The 23,026-nt window shown below is 39.2% G+C and overlaps 1 protein-coding gene across 2 annotated transcripts in view; it reads right to left on the bottom strand.

The window, feature by feature from the left end:
• Window positions 1–23,026, bottom strand: part of LOC131076520 (cyclase-like protein 3) — a 114,513-nt gene that overhangs the window by 54,824 nt on the left and 36,663 nt on the right. For both annotated transcript variants that reach the window (XM_058013756.2, XM_058013757.1), the window contains exon 3: window positions 22,814–22,886. In XM_058013756.2, the coding sequence (XP_057869739.1) occupies window positions 22,814–22,886 (73 nt within the window). The remainder of the gene's footprint in view (window positions 1–22,813; window positions 22,887–23,026) is intronic.

Here is a 23,026-nt window from a genome sequence, read left to right as displayed (position 1 = left end):
AAAGTCCTTTTTTTCAAACCTATCAATCAAACTCTAAGTAAAATCAGCATATGATGTGATACTAGCATGTCCCAAAGTGACCAACCCATGGTACCACCACTCATGAGCTTCTCCATCCAGATGAAGTGTAGCATACTTGATGGCCTCTGACTCTAGCACAGGATTAAACTGAAAGTATGTATCTAATTTCTACACTGGAACGTGCAGTGCATCTACTAGAACCACAGCTAGGAATTGTCAAGTTGCCCACCTTACATTGCAAATCCTTATTAGACGTGTCCCCTATCTCCTCTTGGTCTATTTTTGTACTTGACCTGACAAAAATCAGCTAAAGACAAGGAAACATGAAATTCATCACCCAAGGTTTGATACTCCCTTAAATAATCTGCCCAACCTTCACCACCTTTCAACTGTCTTACTTGTTGTATTGGTGGTGCTTTTGAGAATTCAAGCATTAAAGGTCTAGGATGGTGCCATTGTTTGAATTGTTCCCATGATCGCCTTGATTTTTGTTATTCGTCGTTTGCATCATTTGATTCATTAACTGAACCAACTGCTACTATCCTCTAGCCAAATCATATAAAATGTGCATAGTACTAGGGTTCCGTTGTTCATGCCTATAACCTATACCTCCTTCTTTGGAAACCATACTTAGAAGATGTTGTCTGCTCCTGTAAGTGATATATTTTGTATCCTCAAGATTCATGAATTAATTTCAGTCATTCACTTGTTACATAACCCTCCAAGTTGGCAATATCACTTGCTCTGATACCACTATAATGACCCTTGCCAATTTGTACATAAAATTTTCCACCTTTCCCAATATTTAATGAACCAACAATTTGTCAAACAATTTCGTTTTTGTGATGTGTTTTCTGACTGAAATTGATTTATCTGTATTGAAAGGTGTGGAAATGAATTGCATTGCATAACATTTTATCCCTTCATAGCACAAGAATTACATTGAAGACCATTCAACATGGATAAGATTGAATAACAAGTGTTCTTTTAACAATTTGCTGTTACAAAATATAGAGATAACAAGACTTATTTCTGACCTCTTTCCAATGGGTAAAACATGGACATCTGATGTATGAACTTGCCAACTCCACAAAGGACAGCCTTTATTTCGCACCAGCAATCTGAGAGTCTGCAATGAATCCCCACAAACTACCAAATGAAAGCATCAGCCTTGGAAGGCCGTCACATCCCTTGCCAGAGATATCACCCTGCTGTTTGGCATCTAAACTTCCATAGTCCAACTCTAAAACCTTGCATTCTCTATCCCAAGGTGCTATCTTAGGTGTTAACACCTCAGATTCCAGAAATAAGAGAGATATGGCTGCAACAATGACCACAACCTGCACAAATACTCACACCTAGATCAAGAAGTGATTGGCAGCCACAAATGGGGATTAAAGTTGCTTCCAATCTGTCATACAATTCAACACCCAGCTCCAGATATGTGATCTCATACCAAGGAATCCACAATGAAACCCTTAATCGCCCAATATAATGTTAATCTTCATCTCCCAGCTGAAGTGGCTAGATATGGAGTCCAAACCCTCATGCTATGCAAGAAATTGAATGTAGCAATCTTCTTCAAAAATGTGTTGTCCGCAAGACTTCACAAATTATTTAAAACTTCTTTAGATTACACTCCTGCATGAAACCTATGTGATTCCACCTACAACTGGCTAGGGTATATCTCTCACCACCAAAATTAATTCCCTTAGGGTTTTCATCCAATGGTTTGCTCCCACAACAAGCTCTGAACCCCACAATAGAAAAATAAGCAAGCATGAGCAAATGAGCTCTTAATCCTCTTTTCATATTTTCCTTAGAATAGTCCCAAAGGGCTTTTCAAAGTCTTGCTTAGAATATATTTCATTAAAGCACCTTTATAAGGTGACTTTTAATATTTCCCTTTTAAAACCACTTAAATGACTTTATAAAATTAATTGAAGTCATCATAAAATCTACTTTATTGGACATCTTTATTTAATTAACTAATTTATTTCCCGATTTAGCCCATAATTAGTCTACAATAATTAAATATGCTAAATGGGTCATCTCCAACTACTCGTCGGAAGAGGACATTACACAAGGTTGCTACCCAACACATGCCAATGAGTTGTTGAGGATTGAGGTTTGGAACTACCACCCGACCCGTATCAAGTTGGAAGGAAGAAAGAACTTTGAACCTTTGATGAGAAAGTCTATAAGGCTTGTAATGCCAACCTGCAATGTAACATGCAAAAGGCTCATTTAGGCCGACCTGTGATGTGATATGTTAAATTCAAATTTGGGCCTTGTTGATGTGTTTTTTAGGACACTTCGTACACAAAATAAAATACTAAGTATTCTATCCTCTCTTGAACAAAGAAACCTCATATGCTATACGAATATGATCAAATGAGATTACTCCAAGGTTTACAATGCAAACAATCAACATTATGCTTTGGATAGACTCAATGTGTTTGGTGTGATACTGTTGGTAATCACATATGGACTTACATTTATGAACACTATTGGAATGTGGAATCTAACTCAACTTACTTGGAAAGTAAAGACAAGAGATAAGGGGTAAGAAAGTCTATGCTACTCTTAATAATGTAAGAAATGATTGTCAACTTGGTGCAACCAAACCAAGCATTGCTTTGCCACGAGGAGACATCTACACAAAGATGGTGCAATCTTCTAAGGGTAAGCGAATGATTTTCGTATCACCTATGCACACCAACATTACGAACAATGAGCATAAAGAAATTGAAGTTAAGCTTTTAATTAAGTTCAGTCTAACCACACACTGCAATTTGCAATCAACAAATTCCAAGTGATATGAACATTAGGTTTCACCATTCATCAACAATTAGATCTTCCATTCATCTAACAATCTAAACTATGAGAAGTAGAGACCATGCAACAAGTTGAAATAGCACACAAGATCCACCATCTCTTCAATGATAATAGTATGTTTATTACAACAAGCCTTGCCAACCATCTCCTTTCCTCATACTCTAGCTACTTTTGATCTCTAACCATTAACTATTCCCCTTTACAAAAGAGAGAACTGAGCCTTATATAGAGGTCTCTTTACAATTCAACGGCTCATATTGATTCAAAATCAATGGTCGAGATTACACGATAAAACCCTAATTAGGGTTAGTTACAACTAACTTCCCTTCGACCAATGAAATAATTACAATGTGAGGACACATGTCCTTCCTTGAATTTCGACAAATGAGAGATGAAATTAGGTACAAGGAACAATCCTCAATGCACTACCATGTGTCACTTGCTCCTTCATGAGGTGAATCAGGTTCATCAAACTTGGACGAGTTGATGTGGCATAACCTAATGGGTTGACGATGATTGGACACCACCTCAGCATGCTTATCTTGTAGATCATCACAAAGTGTTTGTGGTTGGGCAATATCTCCGGATACTCAATGTGATGATGATGGGCCATATTCCCAAATTGCATCATCTTAATGATCAAGCCTCTAACTTTGATTCTCTTCTGAAACTATTTGCTTGATCATGTTTACTCTTCCAATCACTTGGGAATTTTCCTTGTTCTTGAAATGTATTTCACCTTGAACATCCTACCTCCTCCTGATAGTCCTTGGTCTTAAAATGTGAACATGTGCTTGACAAAGTACATGACTTCATGGTGTTTGATCTTGACCCCCCTAGTCTTTGACTTGAACTCCTTCGTGTGGTCTATGTTTGATCGTCCTGGGTATGATGTAGGCGCATCCCCATGTTGCAATTGTTTCCTTCATCTAGCCTATCCTAATGTAGAGTCCTTCACTCTACATTCTTTGATTTCCAAAGGAAATTCAAGGTAATTGTAAAATTTCCTCACTTCAATGCTATGCTTTGAACCTCTTGAATCTTAATGTAATGATTGTAATCCTTGAATGTTTGATCTCCATCTTCTTGCTTACATTTGCTCCATATTGACTTGAAGTCCTCGTGTTCATCCTATGCAAACCTCCTTGGACATTGATCTTGACAAGGGTGGAATTACAAGAGTAATGTGTGTGAGCTTGCAAATGTAAAACACTGTAGAACCTACTAATATACCACAATAATCTAGAAATTCTACTTTTCACAAGTACACCAATGAAACTATGAAGAAATCAACAAGCATAAATTATACCTTGATTAAACTCTTGATTCTTCTCTGCTGTCCCATTGTGTTCTATCTCCTAAGATCTTGTTGTCACTATTTGCTCTCAAAACTTTTGCACAAATGATTCCAAGATGACTTCAATGAGAATGAACTTTGTGGTTGATTGAAATGCAAAGTGGAATGTTCCTACAATGCAAACTAAGATAGTGATGATGGAATGAAATGACGATGAAGTTATCCTAAATATGCAAGCTATTTGCTATAATACTAAATGCAACAGTGGAGGTTATGCTATGCTAATGATAATGCTAAAAGCCAAAGGCGCACTTTTGGAAATTGCTATGATCTCTTGAAAGCATGAAAAAGTACTCTAAAACACTTGACCATTCACTATTAGCCAAAACGAGGATGTGAGGTCTCCTTTTATATAAAATCCAAGGCTCTAATTCTAGGCAGCAAAGATCAATGGATGAGAATGGATCTGGAGCAAATGAATGGCTAAGATTGAGTTGGTTGAGTTGTGAGCGAGAAAGGAGGAGGATGTTCCTCCTACGTTGACAAGGTGGAGGAAAAGGTGGGAGAAGCCACATATCATGAGGCTCTCCATGACCATGAAAAGGAGGAAAAAATCCAATTTGTTGAAATGTGAGAGAAAAGGTAGGCCTCATAAGACGTGTCCCATGAGTCACCTTTGACCATGGTGACGTGGAGAAACCAAATTTTTAAGAATAGGGAAGGTGGAGAATGAATAGGAGATAGGATGACACATAAGTCTCCCACTTCCTTTCGACTAGGAGGGGTGTTGAAGATAATTAGCCGATTAAATATTAAAATATTTAATTTTGTTAGCCACATGAGGGTGACGTGGCAAGTCAGATGGAAGGGAGAGTGATGTGGAGGATGAAGTGGATTTAGAGGAATTGACTTTCTCTTTGGAGATATAATTAAATAATTTAGAATTATTTAACTTTAGAAGATTTAGGACTTTAGATTTTTAGGATTAAATAAATTAACATTAATTTAATCATTAGAAGAAAAGACTAGTAATGAATCACATAAATAAATTAAATATTTTATTTATTGATAGAGGAATAAACATTAATTAAATAATTAATATTTAACTAATTTATCTCAAGCCAATTTTAGGTGTATACAATATGGATAGCGCTCTCCTTTGATTGGAATAGCATGACATTGGTGAATTACCGTCCTCCTTTGTCATCATAGTGAAATCCTTTCATGAATGTGATTTGCATGCTAGGGTGGGATTTCATGACTCTCCATGATGTTGCAATGTTCTCCATCTTGATGAGTTTCAACCTTTAAGCCCTCTTTGCATGGATGAGCTCCTCATGATGCTATCCATTCTTGAATGTTGACTCGCCCTCGAGTGTAGACCTTCATCTTTCATCATGTCATAGGTCTTTGTAGTTGTGATTTGTTGCCTTGATCATCTTGCACCCCTTTTGAAGTCTTCTCTCCACGTCGCAACCTTTCCTAGCCTTCTTCCTCCTCAAAACTTGAAAAGAAACCAAACATAAATCAAGGACCAAGTAAAATAATACAAGAGTACCATCCACTATGCCTTCAAAATCAATTCAAATCTGGAAAATACATTCTAGTTCACAAAGTTCAATGGAAATTAGGTCTTATTTCATAAGCTTAAGTCTGATTTCCATCTTCGCAGGTCTGCATTTTATTAGTAAAGCCCTGAATTGATTTATTTGATGTTGAAATGAGCAAGTTCGCTCTCTACCTTATATGCTCCCTCACCTTCAAATTATATCCTACTTCCTTAGCCGACTAGCCCCTTTCCTCCTTAGGCAGAATTTGAGGGTGAATATGTACAAGCCAGAGCGCATTTGGAACCCCTCCTTGCACATATTGAGCAGATTTCACATAAGTACTTGCACAAGTGCTTGAGGTCAGCCTGAGGTATCATTAGTTTCACCCTTCTCTTAATTAATCAAGTTGGCCTAGGTCAAACCAACATGGAGATACATATAAATGAGTGCAAAATGTGACCTATCTTCAACACAATCTACTCTCACCCTTGAATTCCATTAACTTTACTCTGCTATTAGTGAATTAGGTCTGAGTTCTAAGTTTAATAGGTTTGATTTTGATGCTTGCAGGTCAGGTTTTCATGTATCACCTCTGATTCTTATCTCCTTTCATCTAAGCACATATGAAACCTAGTTCTGCACAACGGGTATGTGCATGCTCAGAACATAGCGGATTTCAAAGGGTTTAGGTGCACAAATCGATACAAGGGTGGGATTCTGATGTTGCTTTGCACAAGGTGTCTTGGCTGAGCGGATTTTGAAAGTCCACTTGCACAAAGAAAAGGCAGACCACTTATGACAATGTTGTATGTACAATCTGATCTTAGCTTGGCAAACTAGATGCACCTATTAACACACCTCATCATTACCCTAGGGCGGATTCTAAGGGATGCCTTGCAAGTAAATGCCTTGGGTGGGATTTGAGGTCTACTCTGCATTGAATATTGGTAGAGGGTACTGTTGTGACATTTTCACACATCGCCCCATTGCAAATGGAGACCCCCTACTTTTTAGGCCCTTCCAGTCTTTTGGCTTTGTTTTTTGGGGGGCCATATTGGTCAAGTCTGCCTTTCGTTTGAGCAAATTCGGCTAAGTCTAGGACTCGTTTTGTGAATTTTAGGGTTTTTACCTTTTGTCCTAGATTTTAGGGGTTTCTGTTAGGGTTTTGGGAAAACTGAACATACAACTGGAATCAGGGAATCAGGACCCTTCAAGGGACCTCCCAGTAAAATTTGGGCCCAAACAGAGCAACTTTTTATTTTTAGAAAGTCCCTATTTTTTAGGGATTTTTCCGAGTCCCGGAATGTCGTCATTTTGCCAAAAATCAAACTTACTATTTTTAGAAATTTCTATTTTTAGTAAGTTTCTATTTATGGTAAGTCATTACTGCACCCTGTCTAGGGATCTAACGCTGACACCCGGAAAGTTTCTATTTTTGGAAAGTCAGTATTGGCAGGGTCAGTCAGACGAAGGCGAAAAGGATCAAGCGTTCGCAGACATTTCTAATTCCGTAAAGTCAGATAGCAGACAAAGAAAGCCAGAAATGGATCAAGTACTGGAAATCCATGCCTTAAATGGAAAGCTCGGGAAAACACTTCAAAATCTCCAGAGGTCAAAACATTCTAAGTCAGGTGCTGAAATGGAGAAACCAGGGACAGAAGGAGAATCTATGGACAGAGCAAAAATGTGCCCAAGTCTGGATTCAGGCGCTGAATTAGAGATCCCAAGGAGAGGAGGAAAATGCACAAATCCATGCACAAAGCAAAAACGCGCCGAAGTCTGGAGTCGAGCACTGAAATGGAGAAGCAAAGGAGAGGTGGGAAAATCCGCGAGTCCATGGACAAAGCAAAAATGCACCCAAGTCTGGAGTCAGGTGCTGGAATGGAGCCAAGGAGAGGTGGAAAAATTCGCGAGTCCATGGACAAAGCAAAAATGCGCCCAAGTCTAGAGTCAGGCGCTGAAATGGAGAAGCCAAGGAGAGGTGGAAAAATCCGCGAGTCCACGGACAGAGAGAAAATGCACCCAAGTCTGGAGTCAGGCACTGGAATGAAGAAACCAAGGAGAGGTGGAAAAATCTGCGAGTCCGTGGACAAAGCAAAAATGCGCCCAAGTCTGGAGTTAGGTGCTGAAATGGAGAAGCCAAGGAGAGGTGGAAAAATCCGCGAGTCCATGGACAGAGAGAAAATGCGCCCAAGTCTGGAGTCAGGTGCTGAAATGGAGAAGCCAAGGAGAGGTGGAAAAATCCGCGAGCCCATGGACAGAGAGAAAATGTGCCCAAGTCTGGAGTTAGGCACTGAAATGAGATTCCCAAGGAGAGAGGAAAATCCATGAATCCTCCACAGAGAGAAAATTCAACGCCCAAGCTAAAAAGTTGACATTTTACCTAAGGCATGGAATCCAAGGGGTCAAGGAGGAATAGAAAATACAATTTCCCTCAAGCAAATTTTTTGAATTTGCTATTTTTAGACACCGAATCTCGCCGGAATGAGAAAATTGTTATAGATTCCGAATTGTGGCAGAATTCTCCATCCAATGAACCTAGCTCCTAAATTTTAGGAGGATCCCTAAAAAATAGGGATGTTGAAAAGAAGACATGGACAATTCACAAAACAATGAATTCCTTCATCAGGAGGAATTTCCGCCCCAGCCTTGTGGAGGGCGCCAGAATGAAGAGTGCATGGAGAAACAGGCAAATTGCAAGAGTCCTTGACCAAGGCATTTTAGCGCCCAAGTGAGAGGAGCGCCAGATAGAGAGATGCAAGGAATCCATGGAATTGAAAGAATTCCCAACCAAGTGTAAAATGTCGCCCAGGAACACAGGAGTGCGCTAAAATGATCTTCTCATGGACAGTGCACAAAGAGATGAATTCCTTCATCGGGGAAGAATTGCACCCAAGAAGAAGAAATTCTAGGAAAGGTGAAAAATTGACTAAGTGTTTGAAATTTCTTCCTTCGGGACATAGTTCTTGGAAATCATGAAAATTGGCTAAGGTATGAAGAATTTCCTTCCTCAGCCTAAGGAACAATTTTCTTTCCAAAGGAGAATTCCTCCACAACAAGAAATCACATCCAAATTTCAAAACTTTTTACAGATTTGGATTCATAGGAGAATTTTCTCTCTCCTGGACCGTGGAACCCTAATTTGAAAATTTTCCTAAAAAATAGGAAATGTGTAGAATTGATGAAAAACCTTCTCTGAGCAAGGAAAGTTGAAGAGACTTCAAGAAAATTCTTCCTGAATCGAATTTTCCCTCTCCAACAATTCCAAATGTGCAGGAGCGGATCTACGACAACGGGGTCCACTTGCATGGCGAGGATCTATTGAACACGTGGCAGTAGAGTGGCGCATTCATTACCGAAATATTTGACCAAATGGCGACCGGATAATTGCATGTTGAATTTATGGCAGATTCCTTTTGCATGCAGCCGCCGCATGTGGAAATGATGGAGCATTTATGACATAATGGGGTGATTTTTGCATGGATGAATATTCAACGCATGTTGGGCAAATTTGAAAGAGGTGGTGCATTTAATGCGCAATGGATGCTATTTTGGGTACTTTTGAATTAATTATATATGGGCATGATGGGTTATTAATTGGAGATTCCCACCTTGTTGCATCATGTGTGGAGAATCTTTTGGGCAAACCCTAATGAGGGTTTTGCATGTAGCCAGGGCTTGAAGCCTATATAAGGGGTGACCCCCCTCATTTGAGGGGGAGGAAGCTTTGTATGAAATTGTTGCGATAAGCTTTGAGATAATAACAGTGAAACATTGTTCTTTGACGGTGTCCACTTAAGTTATTTTTTAAAGCTTGCATGGTTTCACCTTCCTCACTTAGAGTAGAAATAGTGAAGTGTTTTGATTTCAATGGAGAATGTAATGGTGTCTGATGAATTTCCATGGTTCATAAATTTTGCATCTTGCTGATTGTAAGTTGTAGTGTAAAGTTAGCCTGAACCCCCTGAATTTGTGCGAAGTTCGATTGTAGATGGTCGTTTGGATTGCGTCGTTTTTGGGTATTCAAATGTACTTTCTCGATTTGAAAATCCTCTAGCATCCTCAGAAGATTGCACCGGTTCTTGATGAGTTGTAGTTGATCTTGGCGAAGCAGAGCTTGGTTTGTTTGGAATTTGTCCACCAAAGCAGTAACTGTTGATATCATGGCCCTTAGGAATAGATTTAGATCCTTCTGAACCCTTTCCTTTTTACTTTCAGTTCATTTTAGTCCATTCGAAGCAGCAACATTGCAAAATCGTCATATCCGATGATGGAGTTCCAGCCACAACAAAGAAGTGAAAGAATGATGCAAGCGTAAGGCCCCTTGGATTACCAGCAAACACATCAGCCGACTGAGTCACGTCCGTAGCATAAAGGAACCTTGGAGTCGATTGTTTGAACTTCTTGCAATCTTAGCATGCAATCGTACTTTGATCAAGAGAGAGTGAAGTGACCGTTAGGCAACTTTATTCTGTGTTCGACGCTGTCATAAAAAACACCTCAACAGAATTGGCACTAGAAGGAGGGCTGATTGCGATGAATTCCTGAACAGCTGACCTCCAAATCATAGCAATTCTTGTTTGCAAGGAGTAATCTTAAGGACTTTTTCACCCTCCTCCAGCAACCAACAAAATTGGCGCTAGGAGGGCATGAACATCAAATCGTTCATTTTCACAAGTGCAAAAAAATCATGTTGGCTGGAACCAATATGAGCTTTCAAGTGCAGAATCAGAGATATGTTAGATCTCTTATATGTCAAAAAATGCAAAAAAGGTGAAAAATTCAAAAAATCCCCAAAAATCAGAAAATTGAAAATTAAAAAAAAAAGATTTCTCAATGGAGCAAGAAGTTGATATCCTTCAACTTTGGTGGAGATTGAATGCACAGTTACATCCACGAAGTTTGTCTGAATTCGCATCAAGGAATAGTTGTAGAATTCATAACACTGGTGGACACAATGAGATGCATTGTTTAACATTTCTGTCAAGGATGGAATTAGCCTTGCAAGGGAAAGTTTCCATTTCAGAAGTACATGAGCCCGTTGTGCAGGCGAAAGTGGAGCCCGAAGCTTCAATTGGTGAAAATGAAATTTTCATGAGGTTCAAGGAAATGGTTAAGAAAGGCTTAAGTATTGAGAAAGACTTGTGCGTAGAGGGCATCTTGTTCCCATGTTGGTGTAGGATCCACAATACCACTCATTCCGAAGTCACATGTCCATCATGCAAGGAAGCTATTCACCAAGCTAAGGTGCAGGCAGAGTTGGAAGAGTCGTCAAAGATGTACACTATAGAAAAGTGGTGGAATGCTCACCTTCAATCGATCGACTTAGCATCAAATGAAGAAGGTATTACTGCAGCATCTTGTAATGAAGAAAGCACGATTGAGCAGGACAATCAACACAATTCAGTCAAGAGAAAATTTGCATACCTTATGCCAAGGAAAGGAACACCCGTTGAAGTGGAGTTTGAGGAATCAACGGAAGATGTTCAAGCAAATGCAAGCAATGTTTCCACAGTCAAGCAAGAAGAGATGCTCCTTGATGAAGAAGTTCGTTCGTGCATGCTCCAGATGGAAGAAATGATAAGCAGCTCGAGGCGGGAAGGAATATATGATAGTCAGTGGGCCGCTAAGATGGAAGTAGAGTATAAAATGCAGGTCAGGTCAGTGCTTGAACCTCTACTAAAGATCTAAGGAGAACTACTAAAAGAAATTGAGATGCATGATATGTTGATTGACAAACAAGTTGCCATGATAGAAGTAAAGAATGAAGAGCAATTCCGGTTGGGGCTCAACTTGTTATCAAATATTCAAAAGGAGTTAGCTGGAGAAATGTTCTCTATTTCCAAGTTCCCATTCAAATCCTGCTCACACCACAGTTTGCTCCCCATTGAATGTGATCACAATCTGCATATTTCAGATGCAAGTGGGATGATACACCACCAGCTTCGACCTCCTGATGAAGCAGTGGATGATATGCAAGAATTTTTGCCCACGCATGGAAACCACCAAGTTGTCTCTTTCCTTGTTCCTGAATTTAAAAGTTATGAATTTGATTATGGAAATCTAGGAAGAAGAACTTGTTTATGGATTGATCATGGTCCTAACGAGTTGCCACAATTGATAATCTTTCCTGAAGTCTTGCTTGAGTTTGAGATTTGTATTGTGAAAGATTACTTTTCTGAGTTTAAAGATGAATTTGCAAGGCTTTGAACCATGACTAATGCCATGTTGCTCCTGCACATCTTGAGAAATCATGTTAGGAGTTGTATATATTTAAGTCTTGTGAGTATTGTTCATTCAATTTTTTTTGTTCCTGTTAGAGTAGGTTTCCTTTCTGTTTGTTTTGTTTGTTTTCCCGTTGGTTTTTTGGCTTGTTTTGTTTTGTTTGTTTCCCTGTTGGTTTTGTTGTTTTTTTTTGGTTTTTGGTTTTCAGCCTTTGGTGCTGGTTTCCCTTGAGCTTGTCCGCTCAAGTGGTTTTGCTTAGGTTTAGGGTTTTGGAGTGGCCTAAATTGTTTGGAGTTCCTATTTGTGGGTAGAATTGAGGATGTTGTATTCCACTTATGTTATCAATTGCTCTAAATCATTCAGATCTCTTAGGAGAAGTTATGGTCGGTGAAAAATTTACATCTTGCTTCAGCACCACTGGAATCTCCAAACCCATAGTAGGCTTCACTGCTTATGAGCCAAAGGAATTGACAGAAATGAAATGAAATATCAAAGGAAAAGAAAAGATAAAAAAATGAAAAGAAATATCAAAATATTGGCTTTGGGAATATGCAGATAACTCCACCGGGGCTATGGACGCTTGGCTGGCAGTGGAGCAATATTCGTGGAATTCCAGAGACAACCTCGTCGAAGCTATGGACGCTTGACTGGCAGCGAGGCAATGTCCCGAGTGCTATTGAAGTATAGATACCTATAGCTTGCCATGACTAATTCTAGGAGTTTGGATGGTCTTATGAGATGGGATTAATGCATATGCACACACATAATCAGATGAACGTGCTTTAATTTACGTTTTACCCCAAAGTGTTTTTCAACACTTTCCCTGTGGATTGGATTTTATCTTTGAAAACTTGAAATGTTCAGGAACATTTATTTGGGAGGGGGCTAGATGTTGTGACATTTTCACACATCGCCCCATTGCAAATGGAGACCCCCTACTTTTTAGGCCATTCCAGTCTTTTGGCTTTGTTTTTTTGGGTCTTTTCGCAACAGTCTTGTCAGTCTCTCTGCTTTGCAAGTGTTTGAGGGCCATATTGGTCAAGTCTGCCTTTCGTTTGAGCAAATTCGGCTAAGTCTAGGACTTGTTTTGTGAATTTTAGGGTCTTTGCCTTTTGTCCTAGATTTTAGGGGTTTCTGTAAGGGTTTTGGGAAAACTGAACATACAACTGGAATTAGGACCCTTCAAGGGACCTCCTAGTAAAATTTGAGCCCAAACGGAGCAACTTTCTATTTTTAGAAAGTCCCTATTTTTTAGGGATTTTTCCGAGTCCCGGAATGTCGTCATTTTGCCAAAAATCAAACTTACTATTTTTAGTAAGTTTCTATTTATAATAAGTCATTACTCCACCCTATCTAGGGATCTAACGCTGACACCTGGAAAGTTTCTATTTTTGGAAAGTCAGTACTGGCAGGGTTAGTCAGACAAGGCGACAAGGATCAGGCGTTCGCAGACATTTCTAATTCCGGAAAGTTAGACAGCAAACAAAGAAAGCCAAAAATGGGTCAAGTACTGGAAATCCATGCCTAAAATGGAAAACTCGGGAAAACACTTCAAAATCTCAAGAGGTCAAAACACTCTAAGTCAGGCGCTGAAATGGAGAAACCAGGGACAGAAGGAAAATCCATGAATCCATGGACAGAGCAAAAATGCGCCCAAGTCTGGAATCAGGGGCTGAATTGGAGATCCCAAGGAGAGGAGGAAAAACCACGAAGCCATGGACAAAGCAAAAATGCGCCCAAGTCTGGAATCAGGCGCTGAATTGGAGATCCCAAGGAGAGGAGGAAAATCCACGAATCCATGGACAAAGCAAAAATGCACCCAAGTCTGGAGTCAGGGGCTGAAATGGAGAAGCAAAGGAGAGGTGGAAAAATCCGCGAGTCCATGGACAAAGCAAAAATGCGCCCAAGTTTGGAGTCAGGCGCTCGAATGAAGAAGCCAAGGAGAGGTGGAAAAATCCGCGAGTCCATGGACAAAGCAAAAATGCGCCCAAGTCTGGAGTCAGGCGCTGAAATGGAGAAGCCAAGGAGAGGTGGAAAAATCCGCGAGTCCATGGACAGAGAGAAAATGCGCCCAAGTCTCGAGTCAGGCGCTGGAATGAAGAAGCCAATGAGAGGTGGAAAAATCCGCGAGTCCATGGACAAAGAAAAAATGCGCCCAAGTCTGGAGTCAGGCGCTAAAATGGAGAAGCCAAGGAGAGGTGGAAAAATCCACGAGTCCATGGACAGAGAGAAAATGAGCCCAAGTCTGGAGTCAGGCATTGAAATGGAGAAGCCAAGGAGAGGTGGAAAAATCCGCGAGTCCATGGACAGAGAGAAAATGCGCCCAAGTCTGGAGTTAGGCGCTGAAATGAGATTCCCAAGGAGAGAGGGAAAATCCATGAATCCTCCACATAGAAAAAATTCAACGCCCAAGCTAAAAAGTTGAAATTTTGCCTAAGGCAAGGAGGAATAGAAAACAAAAATCCCCTCGGGCAAATTTTTTGAATTTGCTATTTTTAGACACCGAATCTCGCTGGAATGAGGAAATTTTTATAGATTCCGAATCGTAGCAGAATTCTCCATCCAATGAACCTGGCTCCTAAATTTTAGGAGGATCCCTAAAAAATAGGGATGTTGAAAAGAAGACATGGACAATTCACAAAACAATGAATTCCTTCCTTAGGAGGAATTTCCGCCCCAGCCTTGTGAAGAGCGCCAGAATGAAGAGTGCATGGAGAAACAAGCAAATTGCAAGAGTCCTTGACCAAGGCATTTTAGCGCCCAAGTGAGAGAAGGAGCGCCAGATAGAGGGATGCAAGGAATCCATGGAATTGAAAGAATTCCCAACCAAGTGTAAAATGTCGCCCAGGAACACAGGAGTGCGCTAAAATGATCTTCTCATGGACAGTGCACAAAGAGATGAATTCCTTCATCAGGGAAGAATTGCACCCAAGAAGAAGAAATTCCAGGAAAGGTGAAAAATTGACTAAGTGTTTGAAATTTCTTCCTTCAGGACATAGTTCTTGGAAATCATGAAAATTGGCTAAGGTATGAAGAATTTCCTTCCTCAGCCTAAGGAACAATTTTCATTCCAAAGGAGAATTCCTCCACAACAAGAAATCACATCCAAATTTCAAAACTTTTTACAGATTTGGATTCGTAGGAGAATTTTCTCTCTTCTGGACCGTGGAACCCTAATTTGAAAATTTTCCTAAAAAATAGGAAATGCGTAGAATTGATGAAAAACCTTCTCTGAGCAAGGAAAGTTGAAGAGACTTCAAGAAAATTCTTCCTGAAACGAATTTTCCCTCTCCAACAATTCCAGATGTGTAGGAGCAGATATACGACAACGGGGTCCACTTGCATGGCGAGGATCTATTGAACACGTGGCAGTAGAGTGGCGCATTCATTACCGAAATATTTGACCAAATGGCGACCGGATAATTGCATGTTGAATTTATGGCAGATTCCTTTTGCATGCAGCCGCCGCATGTGGAAATGATGGAGCATTTATGACATAATGGGGTGATTTTTGCATGGATGAATATTCAACGCATGTTGGGCAAATTTGAAAGAGGTGGTGCATTTAATGCGCAATGGATGCTATTTTGGGTACTTTTGAATTAATTATATATGGGCATGATGGGTTATTAATTGGAGATTCCCACCTTGTTGCATCATGTGTGGAGAATCTTTTGGGCAAACCCTAATGAGGGTTTTGCATGTAGCCAGGGCTTGAAGCCTATATAAGGGGTGACCCCCCTCATTTGAGGGGGAGGAAGCTTTGTATGAAATTGTTGCGATAAGCTTTGAGATAATAACAGTGAAACATTGTTCTTTGACGGTGTCCACTTAAGTTATTTTTTAAAGCTTGCATGGTTTCACCTTCCTCACTTAGAGTAGAAATAGTGAAGTGTTTTGATTTCAATGGAGAATGTAATGGTGTCTGATGAATTTCCATGGTTCATAAATTTTGCATCTTGCTGATTGTAAGTTGTAGTGTAAAGTTAGCCTGAACCCCCTGAATTTGTGCGAAGTTCGATTGTAGATGGTCGTTTGGATTGCGTCGTTTTTGGGTATTCAAATGTACTTTCTCGATTTGAAAATCCTCTAGCATCCTCAGAAGATTGCACCGGTTCTTGATGAGTTGTAGTTGATCTTGGCGAAGCAGAGCTTGGTTTGTTTGGAATTTGTCCACCAAAGCAGTAACTGTTGATATCATGGCCCTTAGGAATAGATTTAGATCCTTCTGAACCCTTTCCTTTTTACTTTCAGTTCATTTTAGTCCATTCGAAGCAGCAACATTGCAAAATCGTCATATCCGATGATGGAGTTCCAGCCACAACAAAGAAGTGAAAGAATGATGCAAGCGTAAGGCCTCTTGGATTACCAGCAAACACATCAGCCGACTAAGTCACGTCCGTAGCATAAAGGAACCTTGGAGTCGATTGTTTGAACTTCTTGCAATCTTAGCATGCAATCGTACTTTGATCAAGATAGAGTGAAGTGACCGTTAGGCAACTTTATTCTGTGTTTGACACTGTCATAAAAAACACGTCAATAGGTACCCTATCAACATTTTGTGATATTGAATGGCAGAATTGGAGGCCTCAACAACACTTTTTCTAAGTTGAATGGCAGACTTAAGGGGGGAGTCTTACAATTTTTTAACTTAGTGCAAAGCTTCCTCAAGACATTGGTGGGTTTCAAGGGGTCCCTTGTACAAATGAGTGTGCATGGCGGAAATTAGGAGGTGCTTTGCATAACTTCCCCCTTGATGAGCGCATATAGGTGTGGCTTTTACACAAAACTTAGACTTGCATTTGATAAGCTTGATTGCACAATATACAATGGCGGTCTTAAAGAGGAGGTGTGCACAAAGTTGGGCGGATCTTATGGCTTATCTTGCACAACTCTACCCCCTTTTGGGCGCATTGAAAGTGAAGACTTGCACAAGCTTATACATGTCAAGAGGGGGTTAATTTCTGACTTAGATAAATTTCACCCATCCTTATCCCATACCTAGGGTGCACACCAGGGGTTGTTTTGCACAAAACACACATGTTGAAGCCCCCTTAAACCAACACTTAGACTACACTTTGAATGACAACATCAAATAGGACCTGACACCAATGCACAATTTACGCCTCCTAAACTTGCACGAAAATGTACATGCTAGAAGGGGGTTGAATTTTGCTTAGACAAATTTTCATGATTTTACCCCTCTAGGTCTTGTATTAATCAAACTTGAAATCTAGGATACTCGACATTGTGCTTGCAGTTCCTGATAAACTTTTCCACTGCTCGCCTAATACTCAGCCTCACAACACCTTGCACAAGCAAAGGCTTACAACTACGACCACTGTCAGGCTAAGACGACTCAACTAGAACACCTAAGCTAAAAGCAAAAAAGTGGGGGTCCCCATGTGCAATGGGGCAATGTGTGAAAACATCACAAGAAGCCTTGGTGCCAATTTAGGTTTAGGTCAACTAGTCTTGTCATTTGGGTTGTGTTGTGCTTCGCACGGCACACCCCTGTCCCAGATAGGGGACCCCGCGTTCTTTTTTGGTCTGTCTAATAGAGAGAAAGGCACGTGAGGTCGCAGAAGCAAAGGAGAAACAAAATCTTCAAAAGCTCGAATTCACTATGTAAACCAAGTAAAGCGATAGAAAGATAAAAATTGCGCGTCTTCTTCAGAAAGACTGAAAATCATTAAAGAGAGGGCGAAATGTGAATCAAAATCACGCGTTTTTTTCATCTAAAAAATCACACATTTCGATTGAAATTGCCGAGCTTGCAAAATACCTAAAACAAGTCACTCAAAGCGCTCAGAATGCCCGAGTTTCTCACTTAGGGCATAATGTGTTTAAGCATTAAAGCAAAATTTTGTGCATTTTGTATTAAAAGGCCGAATTTCGTGTCAGGTAAAAGCGTCTAAACAACACAAAACAAAATCATGCATTCAAAGCGAAATGGCCAAAGTTTCCTTCGTTGGATGAAGGGCGTTTGAAATGCAAAATTGCTCATTCCTTATAAAAATCCCTAGCAAAGACCCCATGTTTTCCAAAGTTCACGCAGCTAATAGGAAAATGCCGAGTTTTCTCAAGTCGCATATTTCTTCCTTTTGGGCTGAATTTCAACTAAAGGAAAATTAGGCGTTCAAAGTCAAAAATAAAATCGCACCTTCCAGTCTAAGGGCTCGAATTTGCAAGTTAGATGTGAAGGACCGAAGTAAGAGTCAAAATGGTACATTTTTGAAGGGAGATCCGAAAAAGTTAGTAGAAATCACGCGGAACTTCTAAGATGGCCGAGTCATGGTGAAAGAAGAATCACGCTATCTTGCTAAAATTCCGAGTTTTACAGAGAACAAAGAAGAATCGTGCATTTCGTGTAGAATTCCTGAATTCGCAAGAAGAGCATATCACAGAAAAAGGGCATAAAGGAAAAGTTGGGCCGTTTAATAAAATTGGCCGAGTTTCACTTTGGCCAAGATAGCCAATTTCATATCAAAGTTGGGCGTTAAAAAACATAAGGCATCTAAACCTAAAGGAAAAAAAGGCAATTTTTTAGCAAAAAGCCCGATTTTGTAAGAGAGCGCTTATAATAAGACCTCACACAACATAACCAAAGTCGCACATTCTCTTCAAGATATCCGAATTTTGTAAAGGAATGTTTAAAAGGAAATATTGCATGTCACACACATCGCACCTTTTTACCTTTTTGACCGAATTTTTAACTGAGCGAAAGAGACAAATACAAAAATTCGGCCCTTTCCATGATTTGTAAAACATAGCCAAAATCGAACAAAACAATCAAAATGCACGAGTTTCATATCGAAGGGAAAGGGCGTATGAATGAAACAGAAAAAGTTCGCTCATTTTGTATCAAAATGTCGAGCTTGACATCAAAAAGAGGAAGCGTTTAAAACAAAATAAGATTGCACAAGTCAACGCCATGTAAAAGTCGCGCATTTTAATCTTAAAACCCTAATTTTGCAAAAGGGGATTTATATTGTTTTAGAAGCAAACATCTTTCATCTTCGCCGAAACAAAACCCGACATTGCCCCAAAAATTTAATATTTATTAAATTTATTTGCAGGACCCACAGGGAACCCAGCCGCCTGGGCAGGACCCGGGTGGGACCCACGGCGAACCCAGGAGGACCTGGGTGAACCCAAGCCCGTGGGTTCCCAAAAACGGGGCCCACGGGTTAGCAAGCATTTAAAAACAATAAAAGAACAATATTTTTAATCATATTCATAATTTGCAAAAAAGATAATATTCAAGTTTCAAGTTTCAGAATGTGAAAATGTCATGACACAATAAAGTATAAAGTTAAACATTCAAATTACAAGCCATCTATGGGATTTAAATTCCATATTCATCTTCATCTGAAGCATCCAACCCAAGCCATTAATTCAGAATATTTATTGGCATTGGCAATTATGGATTTATGATTTATTGATTTATGATTTATCTGTTATCATCTATGTATCATTGTATGGGAAAGTTACATTGTATGTTTGATGTTTCATATTTGTATGTTTGAACTGTGAACATATATAATTTTGATGTTTGAAGTTTGAACATATATATATATATATATATTAAAAAAAATTAAAATATATATATATATGTGTACGAACGAACCCGTACCCGTACCCAAAAAAAAATTTTTTTTGCCGAATCCGCGAACCCGTACCCGAATCCGAACCCGAATCCGAACCGGAACCGGTAACTTAGGATTAATTCAAGTCAAAATTGATTGTTTGCAGATCGACGTCGACCTAAAACTCAAATTGAAGACATGATCGTGATCAACGCTAGGAAGCGAGAATGCAGAATGCACCGCAAAGCATAAAACGATAAGCACGAAGAAGAGCGCCACCGCTCAACGGCAAAGTTGAGGACCTGGCAAGACTAAAGACAAAAGAGCACTCAGAATGCAACAAGTGTATGCATTCTTTGCATTCTCAGAAATACACAACTGGAATTAATTCCAGAAAGTCAGTTGGAAAACTGAATTGTTTAATGTACATGACTACCTGTGGGCTCCATCTAATGAATTTAAAGTGAAAGAGGAACACAAGTCAGTTATTTCCAACTACCAGATTGACTGAATTGATGCCAAACAGTTGTAGGTGGTTGAGAATATGGTTGGCAGGACAACTGAAGAGTAACTAAGCATGGATTAAAGCTGCCAAGTTTCTAGAAGACAGATCATGGCCCTTGGATGCAGTCAATCCTGGCCTTTGATCCAAATTGTAAAATCTATAAAAGTCAGAGGCCTCTCTCTTGTAAAGGGTTAGAAAGTTAGATTGTTAGATTTTTTAGGGGCTAGATGGTTAGATTTTTAGGAGTTAGAAGTAGTTGTACTTTTCAGATTAGGAGTAGAGTAGAACTGTTGCAGAAATTGTTGTAATAGCAGCTAAAATAAAATATATGAACATTGATTTGGTGTTTGTTATTTTGGTTTTATTCCGTTTGCATGGTTTCCTTCTAGCTAATTAGAAGTAGAGTTCAATGATTTCAATGGCAAAATGTGGGGGGTATTTGATGCAATTCTGGTTCATACCATTGGGGGCATGTTGATTGTAGGTCACCGTGCATGGTTAGTCTGAACCTAAAACTGTGCTTAGTTCAACTATAGGTATTCGTTGTAGGCTGCACCAGAATTGGGTGCCTAGATGAGTATCTCTGATCTGAAAATACTTCATTCCCTTGGAGATTGCACTGTTCTTGTCAAGTTGTGAGGGTGTCTCTGGTGAAACAAGAATCGGTTTATGGAAATCTGTCTACCCACAACACCAGTCATTCCTATCATTGCACTTAGGTCTCCTAAACCCTTCCCCTTTGATATTATTTCCCAGCTTGAGAATCGCAATATTGTTGGATGCAGACCAGCTTGTTGTAAACATAAGGCCCCTTGTGTTTCGAGCAAAACACATCAAATCGCTGAGTTATCCCGCAGTCATGACCTGACATTTGGAAACTTGAGGTTGTCCCCTTTGATCAACTAAAACAGCATTAGGGATTCCTTACACAAGAGAGGATAGGATACTCAACGAATTCTATTTTGCGTTGACCGGATGGAGTTGGTAATCCGACTTTAGCCATGTCAACAAGTTGCAACATATAAAACTAGGAAAACTTTGCATTTTGAGAGGAGGTAGGGGATGTTATTTTCACTTTTGGAGCAATTTGTATTTGTAATTTCTTGTGTGGACAAAAATCCATAGGAGAAAGTAATCAATGGATGAAAACTCATTAATTGCTAGAATCAGAGGATGAAAACCCTTTTGTTCTTGAGGGAATTCTCACTCAAGGAGTGCATTGCAGCTTCAAGGATTTGCAGGGAAGTTCAGTTATTCATTTTAGCATTGTTTGTTGCAGAATCGTAGTTGCTGTGTGTTGTTGTAATGACTCTAATAACAGTCCCTTTGCTATATTAGTCAAATTCTAAACAATTTAAGTTTCTGCTGGAGTTTGATTTATTTTGTGCAATATAATGTGTTATCCAGCTAGTTATTGGTACTATTTGAGTATGAATAATTACTATTGTTTGCATTTAGCTCGGTGAAGATTATTTTTTATGTTGCAAATCTATTATTGAAATATTTGGAAAAGGACATTATGATTGTGTCAATGGATTAGAATTTTCTTTGGCTACTTCACGTGGTTATTTTCATAAGCTTCGTTCCACTAGTCTCAAAGATCATCTAATCACTTGGTCTGCTCCCTAACTACTTTGTGGTCTTTTCCCACTTCTATCAAATCTCAGTGGCATTAATTTCTCAGGCTCTAAAGTTTTCAATCTTCACTTTGATCTTCTTCTTCTCAATAGCTCCTTTCTTCATACCTCTAAAGCATATGGTGGTAGTGTGTTATGCAATCACATTTTTCTCTAAGATCCTACAAAATGATGTAATGAATTGCAAGGAGCTGGAGTAGGCAGCTCAATAGAGTATCCATGTCCTCAGTTACTACAAGTTTGTTACAAACTGTGTTGACTGAAACCCAATTCCTCTCAACATCTTCATGGACATGTTCTCATATTGAAAGATTCCCAAGATATTGAAAATCTCAAAGAGGTTATTCTCCCTCTCTTGATTTGTTTCTACTACATCAGTGGGCCTACTTGTTTATGGTTCCATCTTTTCTCTATTGTTAATAATTATTTTTACGAGCATTTATTCTTAAAGAAACAAACCCAACTTTTTTATATTCAACGGTGCCAATGTTTACCCCTTTATCTAATAAGCCTAATAATTGCACTAATGAAAAGAAATGACAATGCATACCAAATTGAGGAACAAATGTATAAAAGTCACGGGTTTATTCAATTCTAGTTATTTACATATAAGTAGACCAAGGAAGATCAGCCAAGGATCAAACAGCTCCCTGTTTACAAGAGTTCTATATAAAAAGGTGAGGGGTGGGGGGTCATGGTTGTCAATAAGACAAGGTCATTGGAACTGCTACAACAAATCCTAACAACTAACCAAAGCCAACAAGTACTTCAAAAATAATCAGCTACTAACAAAACATTTAAGTGCATTTGTTATAAAGTATAAACACACACCTATGTTACCGCACAAAGCAATTTAGATCACTTATAGCTCCTCTTACACCTTTAATTTCTATTATCAAATAAGACTTCATGGAATGATAAACTTTGGGAGGATATTAATTCATAAAGGTATGATAGTCAACTTTAATTTCTCATAATTGGTTCCAAAACATGTAAAGGCATTTTTTTATGGATATCTAATATGCATATTTTATAGGTACACAAATGAGATCAATACAAATACATGTCTGGATAAAGCTATGCAGAAAATTTGTAACGGTGATGAACGATGCATAGAACATCTTTTAAAAAACATTAGAAAAAGAAGTTACCTATCAGTGTTTAATGTCCTAAAAATCACACGTTGGATGCCTCTTGGAATATTAAGACCCTCCATCACCTTTGCTGAAATGCAATTCAAAGCAAATAACTATATAACTAAAGGGCCAGTGAATAAACTTGCATTAGTTAATAATGTTCAAACCGTTGTCTCCAAAAAATTATCACAATTTTTTAACTTTGAAAGCAAGGATAGGAACAATCAA

The sequence above is a fragment of the Cryptomeria japonica genome, chromosome 3, assembly GCF_030272615.1.
Source record: "Cryptomeria japonica chromosome 3, Sugi_1.0, whole genome shotgun sequence".
Taxonomy (NCBI): Eukaryota; Viridiplantae; Streptophyta; class Pinopsida; order Cupressales; family Cupressaceae; genus Cryptomeria; species Cryptomeria japonica.
This window is presented reverse-complemented; position numbering and strand designations above follow the sequence as displayed.